At 45.0% G+C, this 23,191-nt stretch overlaps 1 protein-coding gene across 1 annotated transcript in view; it reads right to left on the bottom strand.

The window, feature by feature from the left end:
- The window catches only part of CA4 (carbonic anhydrase 4), a 48,310-nt gene that overhangs the window by 5,479 nt on the left and 19,640 nt on the right, over positions 1-23,191 (bottom strand). The window contains exons 2-6 of the mRNA XM_060757001.2: positions 9,211-9,264; positions 5,238-5,411; positions 3,806-3,972; positions 421-510; positions 247-310 (exon numbers count right to left, since the gene is read on the bottom strand). Coding sequence (XP_060612984.2) covers positions 247-310; positions 421-510; positions 3,806-3,972; positions 5,238-5,411; positions 9,211-9,264 — 549 coding nt within the window. The remainder of the gene's footprint in view (positions 1-246; positions 311-420; positions 511-3,805; positions 3,973-5,237; positions 5,412-9,210; positions 9,265-23,191) is intronic.

The following is a 23,191-nucleotide window of genomic DNA, read 5'->3' as shown; positions in this document are numbered from 1 at the left end:
AGACCACATCAGCTCCAGTTCCTGATACAGAACATATGCCACCCAGTAGTCACCATCTGCTCGCCCAAAGAAAACCATATTTATGAAGCCTCAGCACTATTAGAGGGTTCGTGAGACCAGTCACTCTCATTGCAACGGTTTAGTAATGACGAGGTGACGGACCATATTTTAGTTCTTGCCGACCACTGGTGGTCCACGAACCACAGGTTTAAAGCAATGACTTTATGTAAAGTTTGTATTCCTTACCGCTGAAAGGGATTTCTTTGAACTGCGAAAGGAGAGGGACGTAATTTTCATTGTTTTTGCCCACCTAAAAGAGAGGGAAACCATTTTGGACATTTAGTTTTTCCTTTGAGAGGAAACCCTCCATTTTCTCTACTTTCTCACCACAAGATTAAAGCAGAATGATTGTTCCCATACCTCTATAAAGAATCCAAGCACTGCAACACCGTTTTCTTTAAGGGCGTCTGATATGTCGGCGTAGTTCTCCTTGATGTGAACGATGTGAAGCTGAAAGAGAATGATTGAGAATCTGGGCATCCCATTTTCCAAAAGTCAACGAAAGGTGTCCCATTGCTAATGCAAAGACTTATTTTCCTGGTTTAAATAGCATTGATGAGTCTATCATTATAATCTTGTACATTTATAACAAGTCGCAGGAGTTAGAATCATTATGGGAAGGTCTTTTGTAGACCGAACGACTCTTAATGACCAGCACAAGGGTGGAATTTGAGAACACTTTTTGAACTGCAACTCCCACACTAACTATGGGCATTGTGATCTAGACGTAATTATTCCAAATGGTTTCCAATCCAGCCAGCTGGTAATGTTTTGGGAATACCTCCCATATATTTTTGTAAAATATTTTGAAAACCAATACAGTGTTCCCTCGCTACTTCGCGGTTCACTTTTCGCGCACTCGCTGTTTTGCGGGTTTTTGCCTCCCTGGTCAAAACTTAATACAATTTAATTATATTGTATTAAATTATTATAGTATTATCAATACTAGCCATACCCAGCCACGCATTGCTGTGGCCCACATGTGGTTCTGTGTGGGAGTTTTGGCCCAACTGTGGAGTTCAGAATGCTCTTTGATTGTAGGTGAACTATAAATCCCAGTAACTACAACTACCAAATGTCAATATTCTATTTTCCCCAAACTCCACCAGCGTTCACATTTGAGCATATTGAGTATTTGTGTAGAGTTTGGTCCAGATCCATCATTGTTTGAGTCCACCGTTATCTCTGGATGTAGGTGAACTACAACTCCAAAACCAAAGGACACTGCCCACCAAAGCCTTCCAGTATTTTCTGTTGGTCATGGGAGAACTGTGTGCCAAGTTTGGTTCAATTCCATCGTTGGTGGGGTTCAAAATGTTCTTTGATTGTAGGTGAACTATAAATCCCAGCAACTACAACTCCCAAATGACAAAATCAATTTTTTTGAGTGAAGGACACGCATTGGTTTGTTAGGTGTCTTGTGTCCAAATTTGGTGTCAATTCGTCCAGTGGATTTTGAGTTCTGTTAATCCCACAAACGAACATTACATTTTTATTTATATAGATTATATGTGTATACAATATATTATATTATTAGCACAGCACAATATGAGTGTTATATATTATTATATTGTACTATACCACTATACTGTAATATTATTAGTAATATTACATATAATGTAAAATATATAATTGTTATATTGTTTTATTATTAGTATTATTGTATTGTATTACATTATAATATTATATGTGTATACAACAAATTATATTAGTAGCACAGCACAATATTAGTATCATATATTATTATATTGTACTACAGTGTTCCCTCACTACTTCGTGGTTCGCTTTTTGCAGACTCGCTGTTTCGCGGGTTTTTTGCCTCCCAGTTTATGAATGGTTGCCGTTGCCCAGAGCGGCGTTCTAATCCCGCCTTCTGGCAATGATGGGGGGTGGAAAGGGGGTTTCATCCTCCCCCTTGGGAGAGAGACAGCCAATCAAGAGAGATTGCAAAGCAAAGCAGAGATAGTTAGCAGTGCTATCTGGATGTAGATGAACTAGAACTTCCAAACTCAACCCACCAAACCCTTTTAGTGTTTTCTGTTGGTCATGGACGTTCTGTGTGCCAAGTTTAGTTCAATTCCATCATTGGTGGAGTTCGGAATGCTCTTTGATTGTAGGTGAACTATAAATCCCAGCAAGTACAACTCTCAAGTGACAAAATCAATCCCCTCCCCAACTCCACCAGTATTCAAATTTGGGCGTATCAGGTATTTGTGCCAAATTTGGTCCAGTGAATGAAAATGCATCCTGCATATCAGATACTAGCCATCCCCTCCCACGTGTTACTGTGGCCCAGTCTATGTGTTTTGTGTGTGTATATAGATATTCGTGTATATGTGTATATAGGTGTGTTTACGTGTGGTTTTGCGCATGCTTAATAATGTATTTTTTTATTTTTTGGCTTTTTAAGTCTCTTCCGCTGTGTTTTTCAGTATTTTTATGAGTGACTAGCTGTCCCCTGCCACGCGTTGTTGTGGCCCAGTCTGGTGATCTGGAAAATAAAGTAACGAGAAAGTGTTGGTTTCTAATATATGTAATGTCTTTCTGCTTGTGGGTCAACAGTATTTCTTGCTGTTACTTTGCCAGAGTTGACGTCTGGTTTGCCTACTCTGGAACATGCAACATATCATTGTCCTTCTTTAGGGGTCCCTTTCAAATCTTTGATACTGCATCTGTCATATACACATGTGTGTGTGTATATGTGTGTGTGTGTGTGTGTGTGTGTGTGTGTGTGTGTGAATGGCTGGATGGCCCTTTGTCAGGAGGGCTTTGATTATGTTTTCTTGCTCTGGTGAACGGAGTTGGACTGGATGGCCGTAAGGCAGTATTTCTCAACCTGGGGTTTGGGATCCCTTTGGGGGTTGCAAGGAGGTGTCAGAAAGGCTGCTGAAGACCACCAGAAAATACAGTATTTTCTGTTGGTCATGAGGGTTCTGTGTGGGAAGTTTGCCCCAATTCTGTCATTGGTGGGGTTCAGAATGCTCCTTGCTTATAGGTGAACTATAAATCCCAGTAACTACAACTCCCAAATGTCAAGGTCTGTTTCCCCCAAATTCCATCTGTGTTTATATTTGGGCATATTGAGTATTCGTGCCAAGTTTGGTCCAGATCCATCATTGTTTGAGTCCACAGTGCTCTCTGGGTGAAGGTGAACTACAACTCCCAAACTCAAGGTCAATGCCCACCAAACCCTTCCAGGATTTTCTGTTGGTCATGGGAGTTCTCTGTGCCAAATTTGGTTCAATTTCATCATTGATGGAGTTCAGAATGCTCTTTTATTGTAGATGAACTATAAATCCCAGTAACTACAACTTCCAAATGACAAAATCATAATTTTTTGAGTGATGATCACTCCTTGTGTTGTGAGACTTTTGTTGCCAAATTTGGTGTGATTTCGTTCATTGGTTCTTTTGTTTTTAAGGTACTCATTATGCACAGAGCATTTATATATATATAAATGGTCACTTGTTGGCCTGAGAGGTGTCTTGTGTCCAAATTTGGTGTCAATTCGTCCAGTGTTTTTGAGTTATGTTAATCCCTCAAACGAACATTACATTTTTATTTATATAGATTTACATGACAATTCATAACAGTAGCAAAATGACAGTGAGGAAGTAGCAACGAAAATACTTTTATGGTTGGGGGTCACCACAACATGAGGAACTGTATTAAGGGGTCGCGGCATGAGGAAGGTTGAGAACCACTGCCTTTGACAATAGATAGATCCATAGATGGATAGCTTTACCTCCATGGCGTATCTCTCCCCGTCGATGCTGTGTTCCGATCCGGGGCTGAGCCTCCTTTTGGACTTCTCTGCATCGTTGCCCCAATGGAAGTGGAACTGCATGGCCTTGTATTTGCCCGAAAGGCCCCCGGACAATATCTTGGCCGATCCGTCTAAATTCACCTGGACTGAGGGGGACAAAAGAGTTCCAGATGCCCAAACAAAGGCTCCTCAGGAGGGGATTTCAGCCCCTGCTTGACCTTGGTTGAGTCACAATCTCAGAGGAAGGAAAACCTCTCCTGAACAACTCAAACTGTGGCAACCCTAAGGGAACCCTATTAGAGGGCTTTCTTGTTCAATGGACGCCTGTCTCTCCAAGGTGCCGCCTTTTGCAGCTAGGACTGAGAACCTTGGAGAGCTCTACATGTCTTTGCCCAGGTTCTGATTTCTTAAAGACGTAGCCGAAACACACCTCCATCCACCGGCCTCGGCAAAGTCAATACAGTATTCCCTCACTACTTCGCGGTTGGCTTTTTGCGGACTCGCTGTTTCACGGGTTTTTGCCTCCCAGATTATGAATGGTTGCCATTGGCCAGAGTGGCGTTCTAATCCCACCTCCTGGCAACGATGGAGTATGGAAGGGGGTTCTTACTCGGGAAAGAGGCAGCCAATCAAGAGAGATTGCAAAGCAAAGCAGAGATAACTAGCAAAAAAAAATGTGCGGTGCCTTTAATTTATTTATTTATTTATTTATTTCGGTTTCTTCTACCCCGCCCTTCTCACCCCGAAGGGGACTCAGGGCGGCTTACAAAGGCACAATTCGATGCCAGCATCACATAACAGTAGTAACACAAAATAACATCAATTAAACAGTTAAAACAGTTGAACATCAATTCCTGCATTACAGCCCTAAAACCAATAAAACCAGTAAAACCAATAAAACGATACAAACCTAATTACTCCTCATAGACAGTCAGCGTTCGCTATCTCATAGTCCAAATACCAATTCCACATTGTCAGTCCTGTCAGTCCTAGTCGTTTGATTGTTCTTATCTAGTTGTCAGATTGCCCAAAGGCCTGGTCCCACAACCACGTCTTTACTTTCCTCCTGAAGGAGAGGAGGGATGTTGATGCCCTAATCTCTCCCGGGAGTGAGTTCCACAGGTGAGGGGCCACCACCGAGAAGGCCCTGCTCCTCGTCCCCACCAACCTCACTTGTGATAGCGGTGGGGTCGAGAGCAGGGCCTCCCCAGATGATCTCAGACTCTCTCTTCTCTTCTGCCTCACTCTTGGAATGCAATATATATATATATATACACACAAACACAGAGTATCCCTACTTTGCGTATTTTCACTTTTCGCGGGTGATCCTGGAACGTAATACCCGCAATAAGTGAGGGAACACTGTAGAGGCAATTGTAAGGCCTTGAAAGCTAAGGTTTGGGCTACTCACCTGTATGCCCATTGTTGACAATGTCCCAGTTTGAAGCTTGCTCGGTGTTGTATTTCTCGAAACGGAAAGGCAGCAAGTTCCAGTCGTATTCTATTTTGCTGGTGACGATGTTGATGGGGGACTGTGCATTTCCTCCGCATGTGCTGCCGGGTATCTCATCCCATTGCCGGGGTTCTGGTGATAGAAATGAGACCAATTTTAAAGCTTTCCTTGGTTAAATCTGTGGATACAGAATTCGTGGATAGGGAATGTTGCACACCAGGGCTGGGGATGCGCCTCTGAACCCAAAACCACACTAAAGTCCTTTATAAGCAAACAGTTTATTGAAGAATAAAAATAGCTTCAGCAAAAGAATTCAAAAGTAGATTACAACATTGTCCATAAAAACAGTCAGTTAAGCATAGTAAGCCATAAAGCAAGCATCAAATTCAGGATGCAGAATCCACAGGAACGAGAGCCTGTGAGCCCAAAATAGTCCAGGAATTCAAAGTCAAAGTCACACAAATGATTCAGGAACAAACTTGAGCAATTAAATCAAAAGGCATGGACATAGATCCAAAGCAAGAAACATTATAGGATTCTCAGCATGAAAATAAAGCCATGAACATGCCAGAGAAAACATGGATTGCTCTTCATATCTAAACATTGGTACCACTAAAAGTTACCATTTTAAAGGCCCTATATTTATTCAAAAAGCCATGGCAAAAGCATTCTGTTTCCTTTGGGAAACCTCTCCCTGAACACTGTTTTCTCTTAATCTTTCAGAAAATCTTCTAACCCCTTCCAGGTGTCATTGTTGATTGATTTGACTCCTTCTATCGAAAACTGTCTGGTCCTCCCTTGGTGTGCCAGTTACTGCATTCTTTTCACATTCTGACATTGACTGACCGGAGTCCCTCTCAGACTCTTTTTCTGCTTGTACAAACACATCTATGCCAGTAAGGTAATGCTCAAGATCCTGCAAGGAAGACTCCAGGAAGACACGGAGAGAGTGTTGCCAGATGTACAAGCTGGGTTTAGAAAAGGCAGAGGATCGAGAGACCCAACTGCCAATATCCTCTGGATAATGGAGAAAGGCAGGGAGTTTCAGAAAAACATCTATTTCTGTTTTATTGACTATTCTAAAGCCTTTGACTGTGTGGATCATAATACATTGTGGCAAGTTCTTGATGGGATGTATCAGGATCCCAAATCACCTTGTCTATCCCCTGAGGAATCTGTGTAACGACCAAGGAGCAACAGTCAGAACTGACCATGGAACAGCAGATTGGTTCAAGATTGGGAAAGGCATACGGCAGGGTTGTATACTCTCACCTGACCTATTCAACTTGTATGCAGAACACATCATGCGACATGCGGGGCTTGACAAATGCAAGACTGGGGTTAAAATTGCTGGAAGAAACATTCATAACCTGAGATATGCAGATGATACCACTTTGATGGCTGAAAACGAGGAGGAACTGAGGAGCTTTCTAACCAAGGTGAATGAAAGAGTGCAAAAGCTGGGTTGCAGTTAAACATAAAAAAACCAAGATTCTGGCAACTGGACTGATTGATAACTGGAAAATATAGGGAGAAAACAAGGAGGCAGTGACAGCCTTTGTATTTCTAGGTGCAAAGATGACCTCAGACGCAGACTGTAGCCAGGAAATCAGAAGACGTTTTCTTCTTGGGAGGAGAGCAAGGACCAATCTCGATAAGAGAGTGAAGAGTAGCGACATCACACTGGCAATGAAGATTTGCATTGTTAAAGCAATGGTATTCCCCATAGTAACCTACGAATGTGAGAGCTGGATCATAAGGAAGACTGAGCAAAGGAAGATAGATGCTTTTGAACTACGGTGTTGTAGGAAAATGCTGAGTGTGCCTTGGACCGCGAGAAGATCCAACCAGTCCATACTCCAGGAAATAAAGCCCAACTGCTCATTGGAGGGAAGGATATTAGAGGCAAAGATGAAGTACTTTGGCCACATCATGAGAAGACAGGAAAGCTTGGAGAAGACAATGATGCTGGGGGAAATGGAAGGAAAAATGAAGAGGGTCCGACCAAGGGCAAGGTGGATGGATGGTATCCTTGCAGTGACTGGCTTGACTCTGAAGGAGCTGGGGGTGGCGACGGCCGACAGGGAGCTCTGGCATGGGCTGGTCCAGGAGGTCACCAAGAGTCAGAAGCAACTGAATGAATAAATAACAACAACACAAATACATATATGGCAGGTTGCTTGACGTCATGAAGAGTTGGAAGCGACTGAACGAATAAACAACAACATTAAGTACTTTGGTCACATCATGAGAAGACAGGAATGCTTGGAGAAGAGAATGTTGCTGGGGAAAATGGAAGGAAAAAGGAAGAGGGGCCGACCAAGGGCAAGGTGGATGGATGGTATCTTTGAAGTGACTGGCTTGACTCTGAAGGAGCTGGGGGTAGCCATGGCTGACAGGGAGCTCTGGTGTGGGCTGGTCCAGGAGATCACGAAGAGTTGGAAGCGACTGAACGAATAAACAACAACATTAAGTACTTTGGTCACATCATGAGAAGACAGGAAAGCTTGGAGAAGAGAATGATGCTGGGGAAAATGGAAGGAAAAAGGAAGAGGGGCCGACCAAGGGCAAGGTGGGTGGATGGTATCCGTGCAGTGACTGGCTTGACTCTGAAGGAGCTGGGGGTGGTGACGGCCAACAGAGAGCTCTGGCATGGGCTGGTCCAGGAGGTCACCAAGAGTCAGAAGCAACAGAATGAATAAATAACAACAACACAAATACATATATGGCAGGTTGCTTGACGTCATGAAGAGTTGGAAGCGACTGAACGAATAAACAACATTAAGTACTTTGGCCACATCATGAGAAGACAGGAAAGCTTGGAGAAGAGAATGATGCTGGGGAAAATGGAAGGAAAAAGGAAGAGGGGCCGACCAAGGACAAGGTGGATGGATGGTATCCTTGAAGTGACTGGCTTGACTCCGAAGGAGCTGGGGGTGGCGAAAGCCGACAGGGGGCTCTGGCGTGGGCTGATCCAGGACGTCATGAAGAGTTGGAAGTGACTGAACGAATAAACAACAACATTAAGTACTTTGGTCACATCATGAGACGACAGGAAAGCTTGGAGAAGAGAATGATGCTGGGGAAAATGGAAGGAAAAAGGAAGAGGGGTCAACTAAGGGCAAGGTGGATGGGTGGTATCCTTGAAGTGACTGGCTTGACTCTGAAGGAGCTGGGGGTGGCGACGGCCGACAGGGAGCTCTGGCGGTGGTCACGAAGAGCTGGAAGCAACTGAACGAATAAACAACAACATTAAGTCCTTTGGTCACATCATGAGAAGACAGGAAAGCTTGGAGAAGAGAATGATGCTGGGGAAAATGGAAGGAAAAAGGAAGAGGGGCCGACCAAGGGCAAGATGGATGGATGGGATACTTGAAGGGACAGGCTTGACTCTGAAGGAGCTGAGGGTGGCCACGGACAACAGGGAGCTCTGGCGTGGGCTGGTCCAGGAGGTCACCAAGAGTCGGAAGCAACTGAACGAATAAATAACAACAACACAAATACATATATGGCAGGTTGCTTGACTATCCCAGAATCCTCAGCTGCATTCTGGCTAACAACACTCTCCTGACCAAAATCCCCATTTCCAAACCCTGGTGATCCTGCAGGATCTCGGCCATTTGACACTGAAACCTCTGCAGGATCTTGCTCATTTAACTCCGGACCTTGAGGCAAAGAAACAACCCCTCTAGGGAGGGCCAACTCTACCTTTGTGCTGGATTATCAAAATGGCAGCGGTCCAAAGAAAAGAATGGCTCACGCTCCCAGTCATTGTTGTTAAAGGATTTGGTGTGTACATGTTTGTGTGTTTTCGATACAAATAGTTTGTACACAGATGTGTTGTTCACTTGGAAACTTCATTTTGGCCCCAATCCAAAGCAGACTCAAGCACGCATTGAGTTCACCAAGAGGTTGTTGTTTGTCATCTCACCTTTACAATGCGGGTCCTGGCATTTCTGGGAAAGGTAGCACCAGTGCGGCCCATCTGCGGAAAAGAGAGAGCCAAATAGATAAGACAGCTCGAAAGAACATCCTCGCACCAAGGGTTTCTCTCACTCCAATATTTGTAAAATACTAACTTGAGTACCTGGCAATGCCTGGGTTATTTGAAAATAGCATTGTTTGTTTTGAGGTAATAGGTAACATCATTAGTTCATTAGTAGCACTATTTATTAGAGAAAAAAAAACAGTCTTTGATTTCATGTTTTATTAATACTCCCATTAGAAAATACATAATGACGTGGGTGAACTACAATTCCCAGAATCGTGGGTCAATCTGCCTCAAACCAGGCCTGTATGCACAGCTGGCCATGTTAGGTCTGTGTGACAAGTTTGGTCCAGTTCTGGAGGGGTTGTGAGGTTCGGTGCTCTCTGGATAAGAGTGAACTACAACTCCCAGATTCCCAATCACCCCCAAACTCAGCCAGTATTTACAGTTGGTCATGTTGGGTCTGTGTGCCAAGTGTGGTCCAGTTCTGGAGGGGTTGCGAGGTTTGGAGTCAATACGGAGTTAATACCATCCCTTGTTGGGGGGGGGGGCATGCTCGACGTCAGGTTCAGTGCTCTCGGGATAAGGGTGAACTACAACTCCCAGATTCCCAATCACCCCCAAACTCAGCCAGTATTTACAGTTGGTCATGTTGTGTCTGTGTGCCAAATGTGGTCCAGTTCTGGAGGGGTTGCGAGGTTCAGTGCTCTCTGGATAAGGGTGAACTACAACTCCCAGATTCCCAATCACCCCCAAACTCAGCCAGTATTTACAGTTGGTCATGTTGGGTCTGTGAACCAAGTGTGATCCAGTTCTGCAGGGGTTGTGAGGTTCAGTGCTCTCTGGATGAGGGTGAACTACAGTTCCCAGATTCCCAATCACCCCCAAACTCAGCCAGTATTTACAGTTGGTCATGTTGGATCTGTGTGCCAAGTGTGGTCAAGATCTGTCATCAACTGGGTTGAGTGCTTTCAGGATGTAGGTGAACTATACCTCCCAAAACCAAGGCCATTTTTCCCAAATCCCTGCAGTATGTTCAGTTGGTCATGGGGCTTCTCTGTGCCAAGTTTAGTCCTGGTCCATTGTCGGGCCCTTCCAGTTGCTGATCTAATTCCTCTGTGTTTGCTGTGTGCCATAGGAAAGGGTAGGAAAGGGTGAAGGGAGAGGCAGTGGGCGGGGTCATGCAAATTCCACACAAGGAACCCTGAGATGCCTGGCTGTGGTGGAGGAAACACGTCAAATCAAGGATGAAATTCCTCTCTGAATGATAGCATTCCTTGGGTGGTGGGCTGTAGTGTTTGGGGAGGACATTGGCAGTGTTTGGGCTACATGTCCATGGCGCTCGCTCTAACCTGTAATGTCAGTGGTGGGAGTACCTTTGGAGACTTCTCAGCACTTGGAACTATAGCCTGTTTGTGGTGGCCAGAGGCTGTCTGTGTAAGTGGACACCTCCACCACATACACACATACACATTTCACTTTTCTTAGATAGATAGATAGATAGATAGATAGATAGATAGATAGATAGATGTCCCTCATATGCGTGGTTTCATTTACCCATGTCCTATATACGTGTAAACACACACACACATACCCCTCTATGCCTTTTCTTTATTACAGGAAGGTGGTGAGCTGTCCTCCTTCCATAAATGCCTTCCGCAAGTGGCAATAAACGTCTTGTAAATTGGAATTATGACTTCCCGCGGCCAACCTAAGTCTGCCCCAACTTCCTTTAAGCTTCTAAAACTCGAGATGGTGAAATGACCTGAGTTTGGAAAGTCTGGACTTACGTATCTGGGGTTTGAAGATATTATGTCCCTGTTTTTTTGTGCTAAGCGGGACCGGGCAATTTGGGTCAAAACCACAACTACGTAGTGTTGCATAACAGTTAGAATTGGGGAGGACAAGTCAAGGCCTTCCTGATGATTACTGTATGATGGAGGATCACCTTGAGCCAATGGTGTGAGAACAAAGTGGCTCAGTTACTTGCCTAGATATGTGGCTTTGCCTTGACTCTGCCGCTCTATGCACCTGCTTACAACTGGCAAGAGGTATAGCAGCTGCCACCAGATTCCTTAACTGAGCAGATGAAAGAGAAAGAAAAGGGGGGAGCAAAAAAGAGTGAAAGAAAGAAAGAAAATAAATCCCTGGATGCCTTTTAGAAGATGCTTTCATGTTGTCTCTTAATGTTTTTGTTCCAGTGCTTGCCTCAGTAGGTTATTTCATTGCACATCTATCTGTATAAATAAAAATGTAATATTTCTTTGTGGGATTAACAGAACTCAAAAACCAGAGGGCCAATTGACACCAAATTTGGACGGCATACACCTAACAACCCAGTGTATGTCCTTCACTCAATTTTTTTTGATTTTGTCATTTGGGAGTTGTAGTTGTTGGGATTTATAGTTCACATACAATCAAAGAGCATTCTAAACTCCACCAATGAGGGAATTGAACCAAACTTGGCACACGGAACTCCCATGAACAACAGAAAATACTGGAAGGGTTTGGTGGGCATTGACTTTGAGTTTGGGAGTTGTAGTTCATCTACACCCAGAGAGCACTGTGGACTCAAACAATGATGGATCTGGACCAAACTTGGCACAAATACTCAATATGCCCAAATTTGAACACAGATGGAGTTTGGGGAAAATGGACCTTGACATTTGGGAGTTGTAGTTGCTGGGATTTATAGTTCGCCTACAATCAAAGAGCATTCTGAACTCCACCAACGACAGAATTGGACCAAACTTCCCACACAGAACCGCCATGACCATAGAAAATACTTAAGGCCATCCAGTCCAACTCCCTTCACCAAGGCAAGAAAACATAATCAAAGCCCTCCTGCCAAAGAGCCATCCATCCATAGATATAGATAGATATATATGATTCACACACATAGAGATATAGTATCATAGATTTGAAAGGGACCCCTAAAGAAGGACAATTTGCATGTTGCATGTTCCAGAGTAGGCAAACCAGACACATCAACACTGACAAAGAAACAGCACGAAATACTGTTTACCCACAAGCATAAATAAATTACATATATTAGAAACCAATACTTTCTGATTACTTTATTTTCCAGATCACCAGACTGGGCCACAGCAACGTGTGGCAGGGGACGGCTAGTCTATATTAAGAAAGATGTAATGATAGTTTGTGGGATTAACATAACTCAAAAACCACTGGACAAATTAACACCAAATTTGGACACAAGGCACCTATCAGGCTAATGAGTGACCATCACTCATAAAAATACTGAAAAACTCAGCAAAAGGGACTTAAAAGGCAAAAAAAGCAAAAAGACACTACAGCGTATGCGCAAAATAACTCCCCCTGGCAAACAACACACACAATATCATATCCACACTCTCTTTTGGACTACAGATCCCAGTATTTCCTAGACCAGGCCCTTCAGGAGAGGAGGAGGACTCCAATGCACTGCTTCCAAGCTGCAAGCCTTCTTCTCCTTGGATTTCTTTGAGAGTATCACAATCCCTGCATATTTCCAATTTCATATTCCTGGACTGCAACTCTCAGCAATCCTCCAGATAGATAGATTAGATAGAGATAGATAGGTAGATCGATCAGGACGACTGTTGGGAGTTGCAGTCCAAGAATAGGTAGAGAAGGAAGAAAGGAAAGAAAGAGGAAGGGAAAGAAAAGGGGGGAAGGAAGGGATGAGGAAGAAAAGCAGAGGAGAAAAGAAAAAAAGGGAAGGAAGGGATGAAAAAAAGGAGAGAAAGAGGGAGAAAAGGTTGGCCACAGCAAGATCTAGAAAATTGGAGACACTTAAATCTATGTATTGTTGAAGGCTTTCATGGCTGGAATCACTAGGTTCTTGTGGGTTTTTTCAAGCTATATGGCCATGTTCTAGAGGCATTTTCTCCTGACGTTTCGCCTGCATCTATGGCAAGCATCCTCAGAGGTAGTGAGGTCTGTTGGAATTAGGAAAATGGGTTTATATATCTGTGGAATGACTGGGGTGGGGCAAAGAGCTCTTCTCTGCTGGAACTAGGTGTGAATGTTTCAACTGACCACCTTCATTAGCATTAGAAGGCCTGGCTGAGCCTGGGGGAATCTTTTGTTGAGAGGTGTTAAGATGTGCCTGGTTGTTTCCTCTCTGCTGTTTTGCTGTTGTAATTTTTGAGTTTTTTAATACTGGTAGCCAGATTTTGTTCATTTTCATGGTCTCTAATGCTAATGAAGGTGGTCAGTTGAAACATTCACACCTAGCTCCAGCAGAGAAGAGCTCTTTGCCCCACCCCAGTCATTCCACAGATATATAAACCCATTTTCCTAATTCCAACAGACTTCACTACCTCTGAGGATGCTTGCCATAGATGCAGGCGAAACGTCAGGAGAAAATGCCTCTAGAACATGGCCATATAGCCCGAAAAAATCCACAAGAACTTAAATCTATCTTTATTAGGACGAATAGCTGCTATTAAAATGAATATTCTTCCAAAAATGTTACACCTGTTTCAGAACCTGCCAATTTTTTTTCATTTATTTTGTCGTGTCAGGAGTTTCTGGTGTGAGAGAATTGGCCGTCTGCAAGGACGTTGCCCAGGGGATGCCTGGATGATTTGATGTTTTTATCATCCTTGTGGTAGGCTTCCCTCATGTCCCCGCGCGAGGAGCTGGAGCTGATAGAGGGAGCTTATCCGCCTCTCCCCAGATTCGAACCTGCGACCTGTTGGTCTTCAGTCCTGCCGGCACAGGGCTTTAACCCACTACGCCACCGGGGGCTCCTAGAACTATCAATTTTGTTAAAAAAAGGAACAAGGACCTAACAAAATGTATTTGGGCAGGTAAAAAACCAAGAATTAGATTCCAGCATATAACAGATGACAAAAATATAGGAGGTTTTGGACTCCCGGATTTGAGGTTATATTACAAGGCTTGTGGGCTATGCTGGATCAAAGATTGGGCAACACTAAAATCTCCCAAAATTATAAATCTAGAAGGCTTTGATCTAAGGTCAGGATGGCACTCCTATCTATGTTATCAGAAAAGGAAAACTGAGAAAAATTTCGGAAACCATTTCATTAGATCGGCTCTAATAAAGATATTTATTTATTTATTTATGTATTATTTGAACTTATATGCTGCCACTCCCCTGGGGCTTACAAGAACAGGCTAAAATCGATCCCAATTTAAAAACAATTTAAAACAATTTAAAAACAATCAGAGATCAAAGGCCCGTCGAATCAGGTATGTCTTACATGCCCTGTAGAAAGCTGGTAAGTCCCGCAAGGCACGGACTTCAGGTGGCAGAGTATTCCAGAGTGATGGTGCCACTGCTGTGAAGGCTCTGCGTCTGGTTGCTGTTAGACGCAAGGTCTCGATACTGGGAATTTCCAATAGATCTTGGTCCTCAGAACGGAGGGATCTCTGGGGTTGGTAGGGGGTGAGGCGGACCCTCAGGTACATCGGCCCCAGACCATGCAAGGCCTTAAAGGTGAGTTCCATCACTTTGAAAGTGATCCAGTGCTCAATTGGTAACCAATGCAGCTGCAGTAAGATTGGTGTTATGTGGCATCTCATCGGAATTCCCACAAGAAGCCGAGCGGCTGCATTTTGTACCAACTTGAGCTTCCGGATCACCAACAGAGGAAGACCAATGTAGAGGGTGTTATAGTAGTCCAGTCTTGAGATGACTGTAGCCTGGATTTTATTTATTTATTTATTTCAAAGTTTTATATACCGAGCTTCTCACCTCATAAGAGGGACTCAGCCCGGTTTCCAACCATATAAACACATACAATCGGTAAAATATCAAAATACACATTACAATAAAACATTAAAAAAGCACATATATTTAAAACTACAGTGGTCAGTCGTCATACTAAAATCGAATATGCACCATCTTCCATCCAGATCATTGTCTCATTCTTCGAAAGCCTGTCTCCATAACCACAACTTTACCTGTTTCCTGAATGTCAGGATTGTTGGGGCGGTTCTAACCTCTGGCGGGAGAGAGTTCCAGAGTCGCGGGGCCACTACCGAGAAGGCCCTGACCCTCGTCCCCACCAGCCGCGCTTGTGAGGCCGGCGGGACCGAGAGCAGGGCCCCTCCAGACGATCTTAGTAATCTTGGTGGCTCGTAGGGGAGAATACGTTCGGAGAGGTAAACCGGGCCGGAGTCGTTTAGGGCTTTATAGGTTAACACCGGCACTTTGAATTGTGCTCGGAAGCTAATTGGCAGCCAGTGGAGCTGGTGTAACAGCGGAGTGGTGTTCACCATAGCTAGGTCGTCCCTGGACAGAGGGGGCCAGCCGTCTAGCCTGCCGCAGATGAAAAAAGGCGGTTCTGCTAGCGGCGGAGACCTGGGCCTCCATCGTCAGCAGAGGGTCCAAAAGGACTCCCAGACTCTTTACCAATGATGACGGGCGTAGCGCCTCGCCATCCAGGGTAGGCAGATGGACATCCCCACTGCCTGGTCGACCCAGCCATCTCCATCTTTGCTGGATTCACCCTCAACCTGCTGGCACGCAGCCATCCAGTAACGGCATCGAGGCACTGATGGAAATAATCGCATACAGTGTCCGGTCGGCCTTCCATCTTCAGCAGCAGCTGAGTGTCATCAGCATACTGGTAACACGCTCTGGTTACATCCCGTATAGATTACTGCAACGCGCTCTACGTGGGGCTGCCCTTGAAGACTGCCCGGAAGCTTCAGATGGTCCAGCGTTTGGCAGCCAGGTTGCTAACAGGAGCGGCACTCAGGGAGCACACCACTCCTCTGTTGAGCCAGCTCCACTGGCTGCCAATCTGCTACCGGGCACAATTCAAGGTGCTGGCGTTAGCCTACAATGCCCTAAACGGTTCCGGCCCCACTTACCTCTCCGAACGCATCTCCACCTATGAACCGACGCGGACATTAAGATCATCCGGGGAGGCCCTGCTCTCGGTCCCGCCTGCGTCACAGGCACGGTTGGCGGGGACGAGAGACAGGGCCTTCTCGGTGGTGGCTCCTCGGCTGTGGAATGCCCTACCCATAGACATCAGACAGGCCCCTTCGCTGCTGGCGTTTCGGAAGAAGGTTAAGACCTGGCTCTACGAGCAAGCGTTTGGCTAAATAGTGCAACTGAACATAGGAAGACGGTAAAATTGAACATAGGAATGGCACAAGGATTATGAGAATGGATTTTGCTCTATTATCGAGGCGTCATGAATTGATAATAATTGTTGATTTTGCTATTGTGTATGATGTGTTTTTAACTGTTTATTGTTGTGATAACCTGCACTGTGTAAACCGCATTGAGTCGCCTAATTAGGCTGAAAAAGTGGTATAGAAATAAAGCAAATAAATAAATAATAAATAAACACTCAAGCCCAAAACCTCGAACCAGCTGAGCAAGTGGTCGCATATAGATGTTAAACAACAGAGGGGAGAGAATGACCCCCTGAGGAACCCCACAAGATAGAGGGGACCTCTCGGAGACTAGACCTCCCCTCTCCACTCGCTGTCCACAGTTGTGAAGAAAGGAGGACAGCCAGTTTAAAGCTATCCCCCTGACTCCAGCAACAGCAAGGCGGTGGGTCAAAAGATTGTGGTCAACTGTGTCAAATGCTGCGGTGAAATCCAATAACACAAGCAGCGCTGACCCGCCCTGGTCAAGCTGGCATCGAAGGTAATGCTACCCCTCTATTCTGCTTTGGTTAGACCACATCTGGAATACTGTGTCCAATTCTGGGCACCACAATTCAAGAGAGATACTGACAAGCTGGAATGTGTCCAGAGGAGGGCGACTAAAATGATCAAGGGTCTGGAGAACAAGCCCTACGAGGAGCGGCTTAGGGAACTGGGCATGTTTAGCCTGAAGAAGAGAAGGCTGAGAGGAGATATGATAGCCATGTATAAATATGTGAGAGGAAGCCACAGGGAGGAGGGAGCAAGCTTGTTTTCTGCTTCCTTGGAGACTAGGACACGGAACAATGGCTTCAAACTACAAGAGAGGAGATTCCATCTGAACATTAGGAAGAACTTCCTGACTGTGAGAGCCGTTCAGTAGTGGAACTCTCTGCCCCGGAGTGTGGTGGAGGCTCCTTCTTTGGAAGCTTTTAAGCAGAGGCTGGATGGCCATTTGTCAGGGGTGATTTGAATGCAATATTCCTGCTTCTTGGCAGGGGGTTGGACTGGATGGCCCATGAGGTCTCTTCCAACTCTTTGATTCTATGATTCTATGATTCTATGAAGGTGATCCGTGATGGAGACCAGCACAGTCTCTGTCCTGTGCCCCACACGGAAGCCGGATTGGAAGGGATCTAGTCCGGCTGTGTCGTCTAGGAATTGCTGCAACTGCTCCGCTGCTGCCCTGTCAGTCACCTTGCCCAGGAACGAGAGATTCGAAACTGGGCGGTAACTGGAGGGAAGTCTGGTTTCTTCAGCAGGGGAGAGACCACCGCCTCTTTGGGAAAGATACAAAGAAAGATTTTGCAACCAAACTCCATTATGGTTGTCACCACAGGAAGCAGACCATAGAAGAGAAAATCCATAGAAAAAATGGTTAACCTACAAAGATATCCTGAAAAAACAAGATAACGAGCTGGTGCTAAAAACACATGAAGAATTAAAAACATTTGATACAGGAATTTCATGGTTTCAATTCAGTCAGATTGGAGAACACTATATAAAAGATAAAAAGATTGGCGTCATGGAAAGGGACTCTTTCCGGGACAAAAGATTGACTTCAGAAAACAAACTGATAACAAAAATCTACAGGAAACGAATAGAGTGGTCCAATGAAACAGAATTGATTAAAGAATGCATGATCAAGTGGACCAAGAATATAGGTTATCCAATTAACCTTAGAGTATTGGGGAAAATATGGAATAGAAAGATAAGATACACCTATGCTATGGATTTGAGAGAAAACTGGATGAAGATGATGTACAGATGGTAAAAAGGTAAAGGTAGCCCCCTGACATTAAGTCCAGTCATCTCCATTTCTAAGCCGAAAAGCCAGCGTTGTCCGTAGACACCTCCAAGGTCATGTGGCCGGCATGACTGCATGGAGCGCCATTACCTTCCCGCCGGAGCGGTACCTATTGATCTACTCACATTTGCATGTTTTCGAACTGCTAGGTTGGCAGAAGCTAGGGCTGACAGCGGAAGCTCACGCCGCTCCCCGGAATCGAACCTGCGACCTTTCGATCAACAAGCTCAGCAGCTCAGTGCTTTAACCCACTGCGCCACCGGGGGCTCCTGTACAGATGGTACATTACCCCAAAAAAGCTTGCTAGGTGTATCCAAATACAAGTGAAATATGTTGGAAATGCGAGGAACAAACCGGCTCCTTTTTTCACATGTGGTGGTCATGCAGGATTGCCAAATCATATTGGAGAAGTATACATGGGAAAATTGAGAATATATTAAAAACAAAGATTGAATTCAAACCAGAACTCTTTCTATTAGGAATATCAGAATCTAAACTGGAAGCTAACGAAGAAAAATTATTTAATTACCTTACAACAGCGGCTAGAATTTGCTATGCAAGGTTTTGGAGATCTAAGGAGATCTCTACACAAGAACAGTGGTTGGCCAAGATAATAGACATCATGAATATGGATAGACTAACACAGCTAATGAAGGCAAACCAAACGATTAAGATAACAAAAACAGATTGGCACCCGGTTCAGAACTATCTAATCCAGGAAAACCTTAGATGGATGATAAACATTTGATGACAACTAAACATAACATTCTAATAAAGAAAAAATGCTACAAGAGGAATAGCCTTAGTCACCTCCAGATTGGACTACTGTAATGCGCTCTACGTGGGGCTGCCCTTGAAAACGGCTTGGAAATTTCAGTTGGTCCAACGGGTGGTGGCCAGGTTGTTAACTGGTGCTCCTTACAGGGAGCAGTCAACCCTCCTGTTTAAGGAGCTCCACTGGCTGCCATTTATTTTCTGGACCCAATTCAAGGTGCAGGTTTTTACCTACAAAGCTCTGAATGGTTTGGACCTGCCTACCTGCGTGACCGCATTTCTGTGTACGAACCCACACGATCTCTTCGATCATCTGGAGAGGCCCTGCTTACGATCCCACCTGCATCGCAGGCGCGATTGGTGGGGATGAGAGAGAGGGCCTTCTCGGTGGTGGCCCCTCGATTCTGGAACTCACTTCCTAAGGACATCAGGCATGCCCCAACTTTGGCAGCCTTTAGGAGGAGCTTGAATATGTGGTTGTTCCAGTGTGCCTTCCCAGAATAATGAACCCTTAGCATTATATCCTCTAAAAGCACTTTATACTGATTTAGGACTGCTTGTACGTTTCCACCAACGCCCCACCTCCTCTATGTTGTTCATGCCCAGCATTATTTTTTAACTTTAATTACCTTTGGCCCAGCCATAGATTTTAAATGTGTTTTGTGTGATTGTTCAATGTTTATGCTATTTGTGTATGAGATTTATTATAATTACTTTGTATTATTATTATTTGTATTTTGCTTTGTATTGTAGTTGTTATTGCTTGTATTGATGTATTGTGGGCTCGGCCTCATGTAGGCCGCACCGAGTTCTTTGGGAGATGGTAGCGGGGTATAAATAAATAAATAAATAAATAATAATAATAATTATAGCCTTCCAGTTGAAGAACCATTCAAAGAAATCTCTGAAGTCAGACACGAAGGAGACTGGAAGCCGGAAATTTTTCTTCTATCCCCCTCCTCCTGTCTTTTCTCTTCCCTTCCTGAGCAAACCCTCTTTTTTTTCTTTCCCTAACCCCTATCTCTACCCCTATTATACCCTTAACTTTTCTTCTTTCTCCTCCTTCCTTCCTTCCTTCCTTCCTTCCTCTGCTTCTTTATTTCTTCTTTCCTCCTCCTTTCCATTTTTCTACCTCTTCCTCCCCCTCATCTCCTACTTCCTCCTCATCTCCTCCTCTTTTGTCTTGATCAGAAACCACTTCGATCTGGGACCACTCTCCAACATTAGTACCAAAAGCCTTACGAATCAGTTTTTGCTCAACTTTAGATTTGGTTATTTGGGGTGCTGATTCAGAAAATTGCATTAGATAGACAACATCAACTCTAGTTTCTGATACAGAGCATATGCCATCCAGTAGTCGCCATCTGCTTGCCTACAGAAAAGCATATTTAATAATCTAGAGCTGATGTGGTCTATCCAATCCAAATTTCTGAATCAGTACCCAAATAACCCCAGGAACAGGCCTAAAAATGAAGACAACAAGAAAAAAATTGTTTGGGTTATGCTATTATCTATAATAGTAATGGTGTCCAGAGGAGGGCGACTAAAATGATCAAGGGTCTGGAGAACAAGCCCTATGAGGAGCGGCTTAAGGAGCTGGGCATGTTTAGCCTGAAGAAGAGAAGGCTGAGAGGAGATATGATATCCATGTATAAATATATGAGAGGAAGCCTCAGGGACGAGGGAGCAAGTTTGTTTTCTGCTTCCTTGGAGACTAGGACGCGGAACAATGGCTTCAAACTACAAGAGAGGAGATTCCATCTGAACATGAGGAAGAACTTCCTGACTGTGAGAGCCGTTCAGCAGTGGAACTCTCTGCCCCGGAGTATGGTGGAGGAGTTCTTTGAGTTCTTTGGAAGCTTTTAAACAAAGGCTGGATGGCCATCTGTCAGGGGTGATTTGAATGCAATATTCCTGCTTCTTGGCAGGGGGTTGGACTGGATGGCCCATAAGGTCTCTTCCAACTCTTTGATTCTATGATTCTATGGTCCACAGACCATATCTTAGTTCTTGCAGACCACTGGTGGTCCGCGTACCACAGGCTGCGAACCACTGTGTTAAAGGATCCTATCCCCTGTTTCTTATGTGTCACTTCTGCCTCTGTTCCCCAATTTGGATGCCCAGGGTCACCTGTCTCCATGGCCAGGTGAGGTCCAGGCCCACCCTTTGTAAGGCAGTGCTCTCGCCTAGAGATTCCTCCCTCTCTCGCAAGGAGCATACAAAGTGTAGGTCTTTTAAAGGTCGCTGGAGACTGCGGAGGAGGCAGCAAAAGGCACATCATGTCCCCTGTCAGCATAAAGTTTGATCCCTCTCAATAATTCAGTGCCACGTCTCCCCTTGGGATCGGTCTTGTTCCTGCGCCGTCAGCATTCGCACGCTTGTCATCCAGAAAGGCAGAGAAGGAAGGTGGGAGAAGGCGATTCCGCTGGAAATGGAGCGTAATCCGAGGGCATTTGTGCCAAGACTGGCAAGTTTGGGGCGCATTGAGTTTCTTTTCCTTTCTCATCTTTCTGCCTCTTTCCCTCCATCTTTTGACATTCTGACACTTCCCGCTGACTCAGCTGCATGGCTGTCGTCTTGAAGGAAATGTCTCACTGTTCAAGGCAGAGGCGGCCCAAGATATTCGGCTGCCTGAGGACATCGCAGGGGTTGAGATGCAGCCAGCATGTCCCTCCATAGACAGCTCCATTTGATCCCAGACATTGCCTATTGGAGAACATGGCCATTTTTCACCCTCTGCCCACCTTCCACAACCTGCTGCTTCCTGATGGGAAAAATTAATTATATTAGCTTCAATTATTTTTATTTAGACCTAGCTGTCCCCTGTCAGGCATTGCTGTGGCCCAGTCTGGTGATCTAGTTGTCCCTTGCCAAGTGTTGCTGTGGCCCAGTCTGGTGATCTAGTTGTCCCTTGCCAGGCGTTGCTGTGGCCCAGTCTGGTGATCTAGCTGTCCCCTGCCAGCCGTAGCTTTGGCCCAGGCTGTTGATCTAGCTGTCCCCTGCCAGGCGTTGCTGTGGTCCAGGGTGGTGATCTAGCTGTCCCCTGCCAAGCGTTGCTGTGGCCCAGTCTGGTGATCTAGCCATCCACTGCCAGGCGTTGCTGTGGCCCAGTCTGGTGATCTAGCTGTCCCCTGCCAGCCGTAGCTTTGGCCCAGGCTGTTGATCTAGCTGTCCCCTGCCAGGCATTGCTGTGGCCCAGGGTGGTGATCTAGCTGTCCTCTGCTAAGCGTTGCTGTGGCCCAGTCTGGTGATCTAGCCATCCACTGCCAGGCGTTGCTGTGGCCCAGTCGGTGATCCAGCTGTCTCCTGCCAGGTGTAGCTGTGGCCCAGTCTGGTGATCTAGCTGTCCCCTGCCAGGCATTGCTGTGGCCCAGGCTGGTGATCTAGCTGTCCCCTGCCAGGCATTGCTGTGGCCCAGGCTGGTGATCTAGCTGCCCCCTGCCAGGCGTTGCTGTAGCCTAGTCTGGTGATCTAGCTGCCCCCTGCTAAGCATTGCTGTGGCCCAGACTGTGCATATGTGTTTTGTATGTGTATATGTGTGTGTATATATTTGTGTATATGCATGTTTGTGTGTGTATATATATATAGTTTTGTGCATGCGCTGTAATGTCTTTTTTATGTTTTGGGGGGCTTTTAAAGTCTCTTCCACTGTGTTTTTCCGTGTTTTTATGAGTGATGGTCACTTGTTGGACTGATATGTGTATTGTATCCAAATTTGGTGACAATTCGTCCAGTGGTTTTTGAGTTATGTTAATCCCACAAACGAACATTACATTTTTATTTATATAGATTCACCCTGGAAGTAATGAACGTAATCTTTTAATATTGTGAACCACTTTTTTAAATGAGGGCTGTTTTGTGTCTCTATCTATCTATCTATCTATCTATCTATCTATCTATCCACATAATAAAATTGAAAATATGTATGTGTGTATGTGGCTGGGGTGTCCACTTACACAGACAGGATCTCACTTCTACAGCTATAACTCTTACCTCTCTGGAGCCATCAATGGCCCTCCCTCCAATGATATTGCAGGTTATAGTGAGCACCATGAACATGTCCAAGAGCCCTGCCAATGTCCACCACAAACACCACAATGCCCACCACCCAAGGGAAGGCTTTCATTCGGGGACAATTTCATCCTAGATGTTATGTTTTTCCTCCACCACAGACATCCCAGTGTTCCTTTCTCTCTCCATTAG

Source organism: Anolis sagrei, chromosome 11 (genome assembly GCF_037176765.1).
Source record: "Anolis sagrei isolate rAnoSag1 chromosome 11, rAnoSag1.mat, whole genome shotgun sequence".
NCBI lineage: Eukaryota > Metazoa > Chordata > Lepidosauria > Squamata > Dactyloidae > Anolis > Anolis sagrei.
Note: the sequence above shows the minus strand (reverse complement) of the source record. Positions and strands in the feature narration are given on the sequence as shown.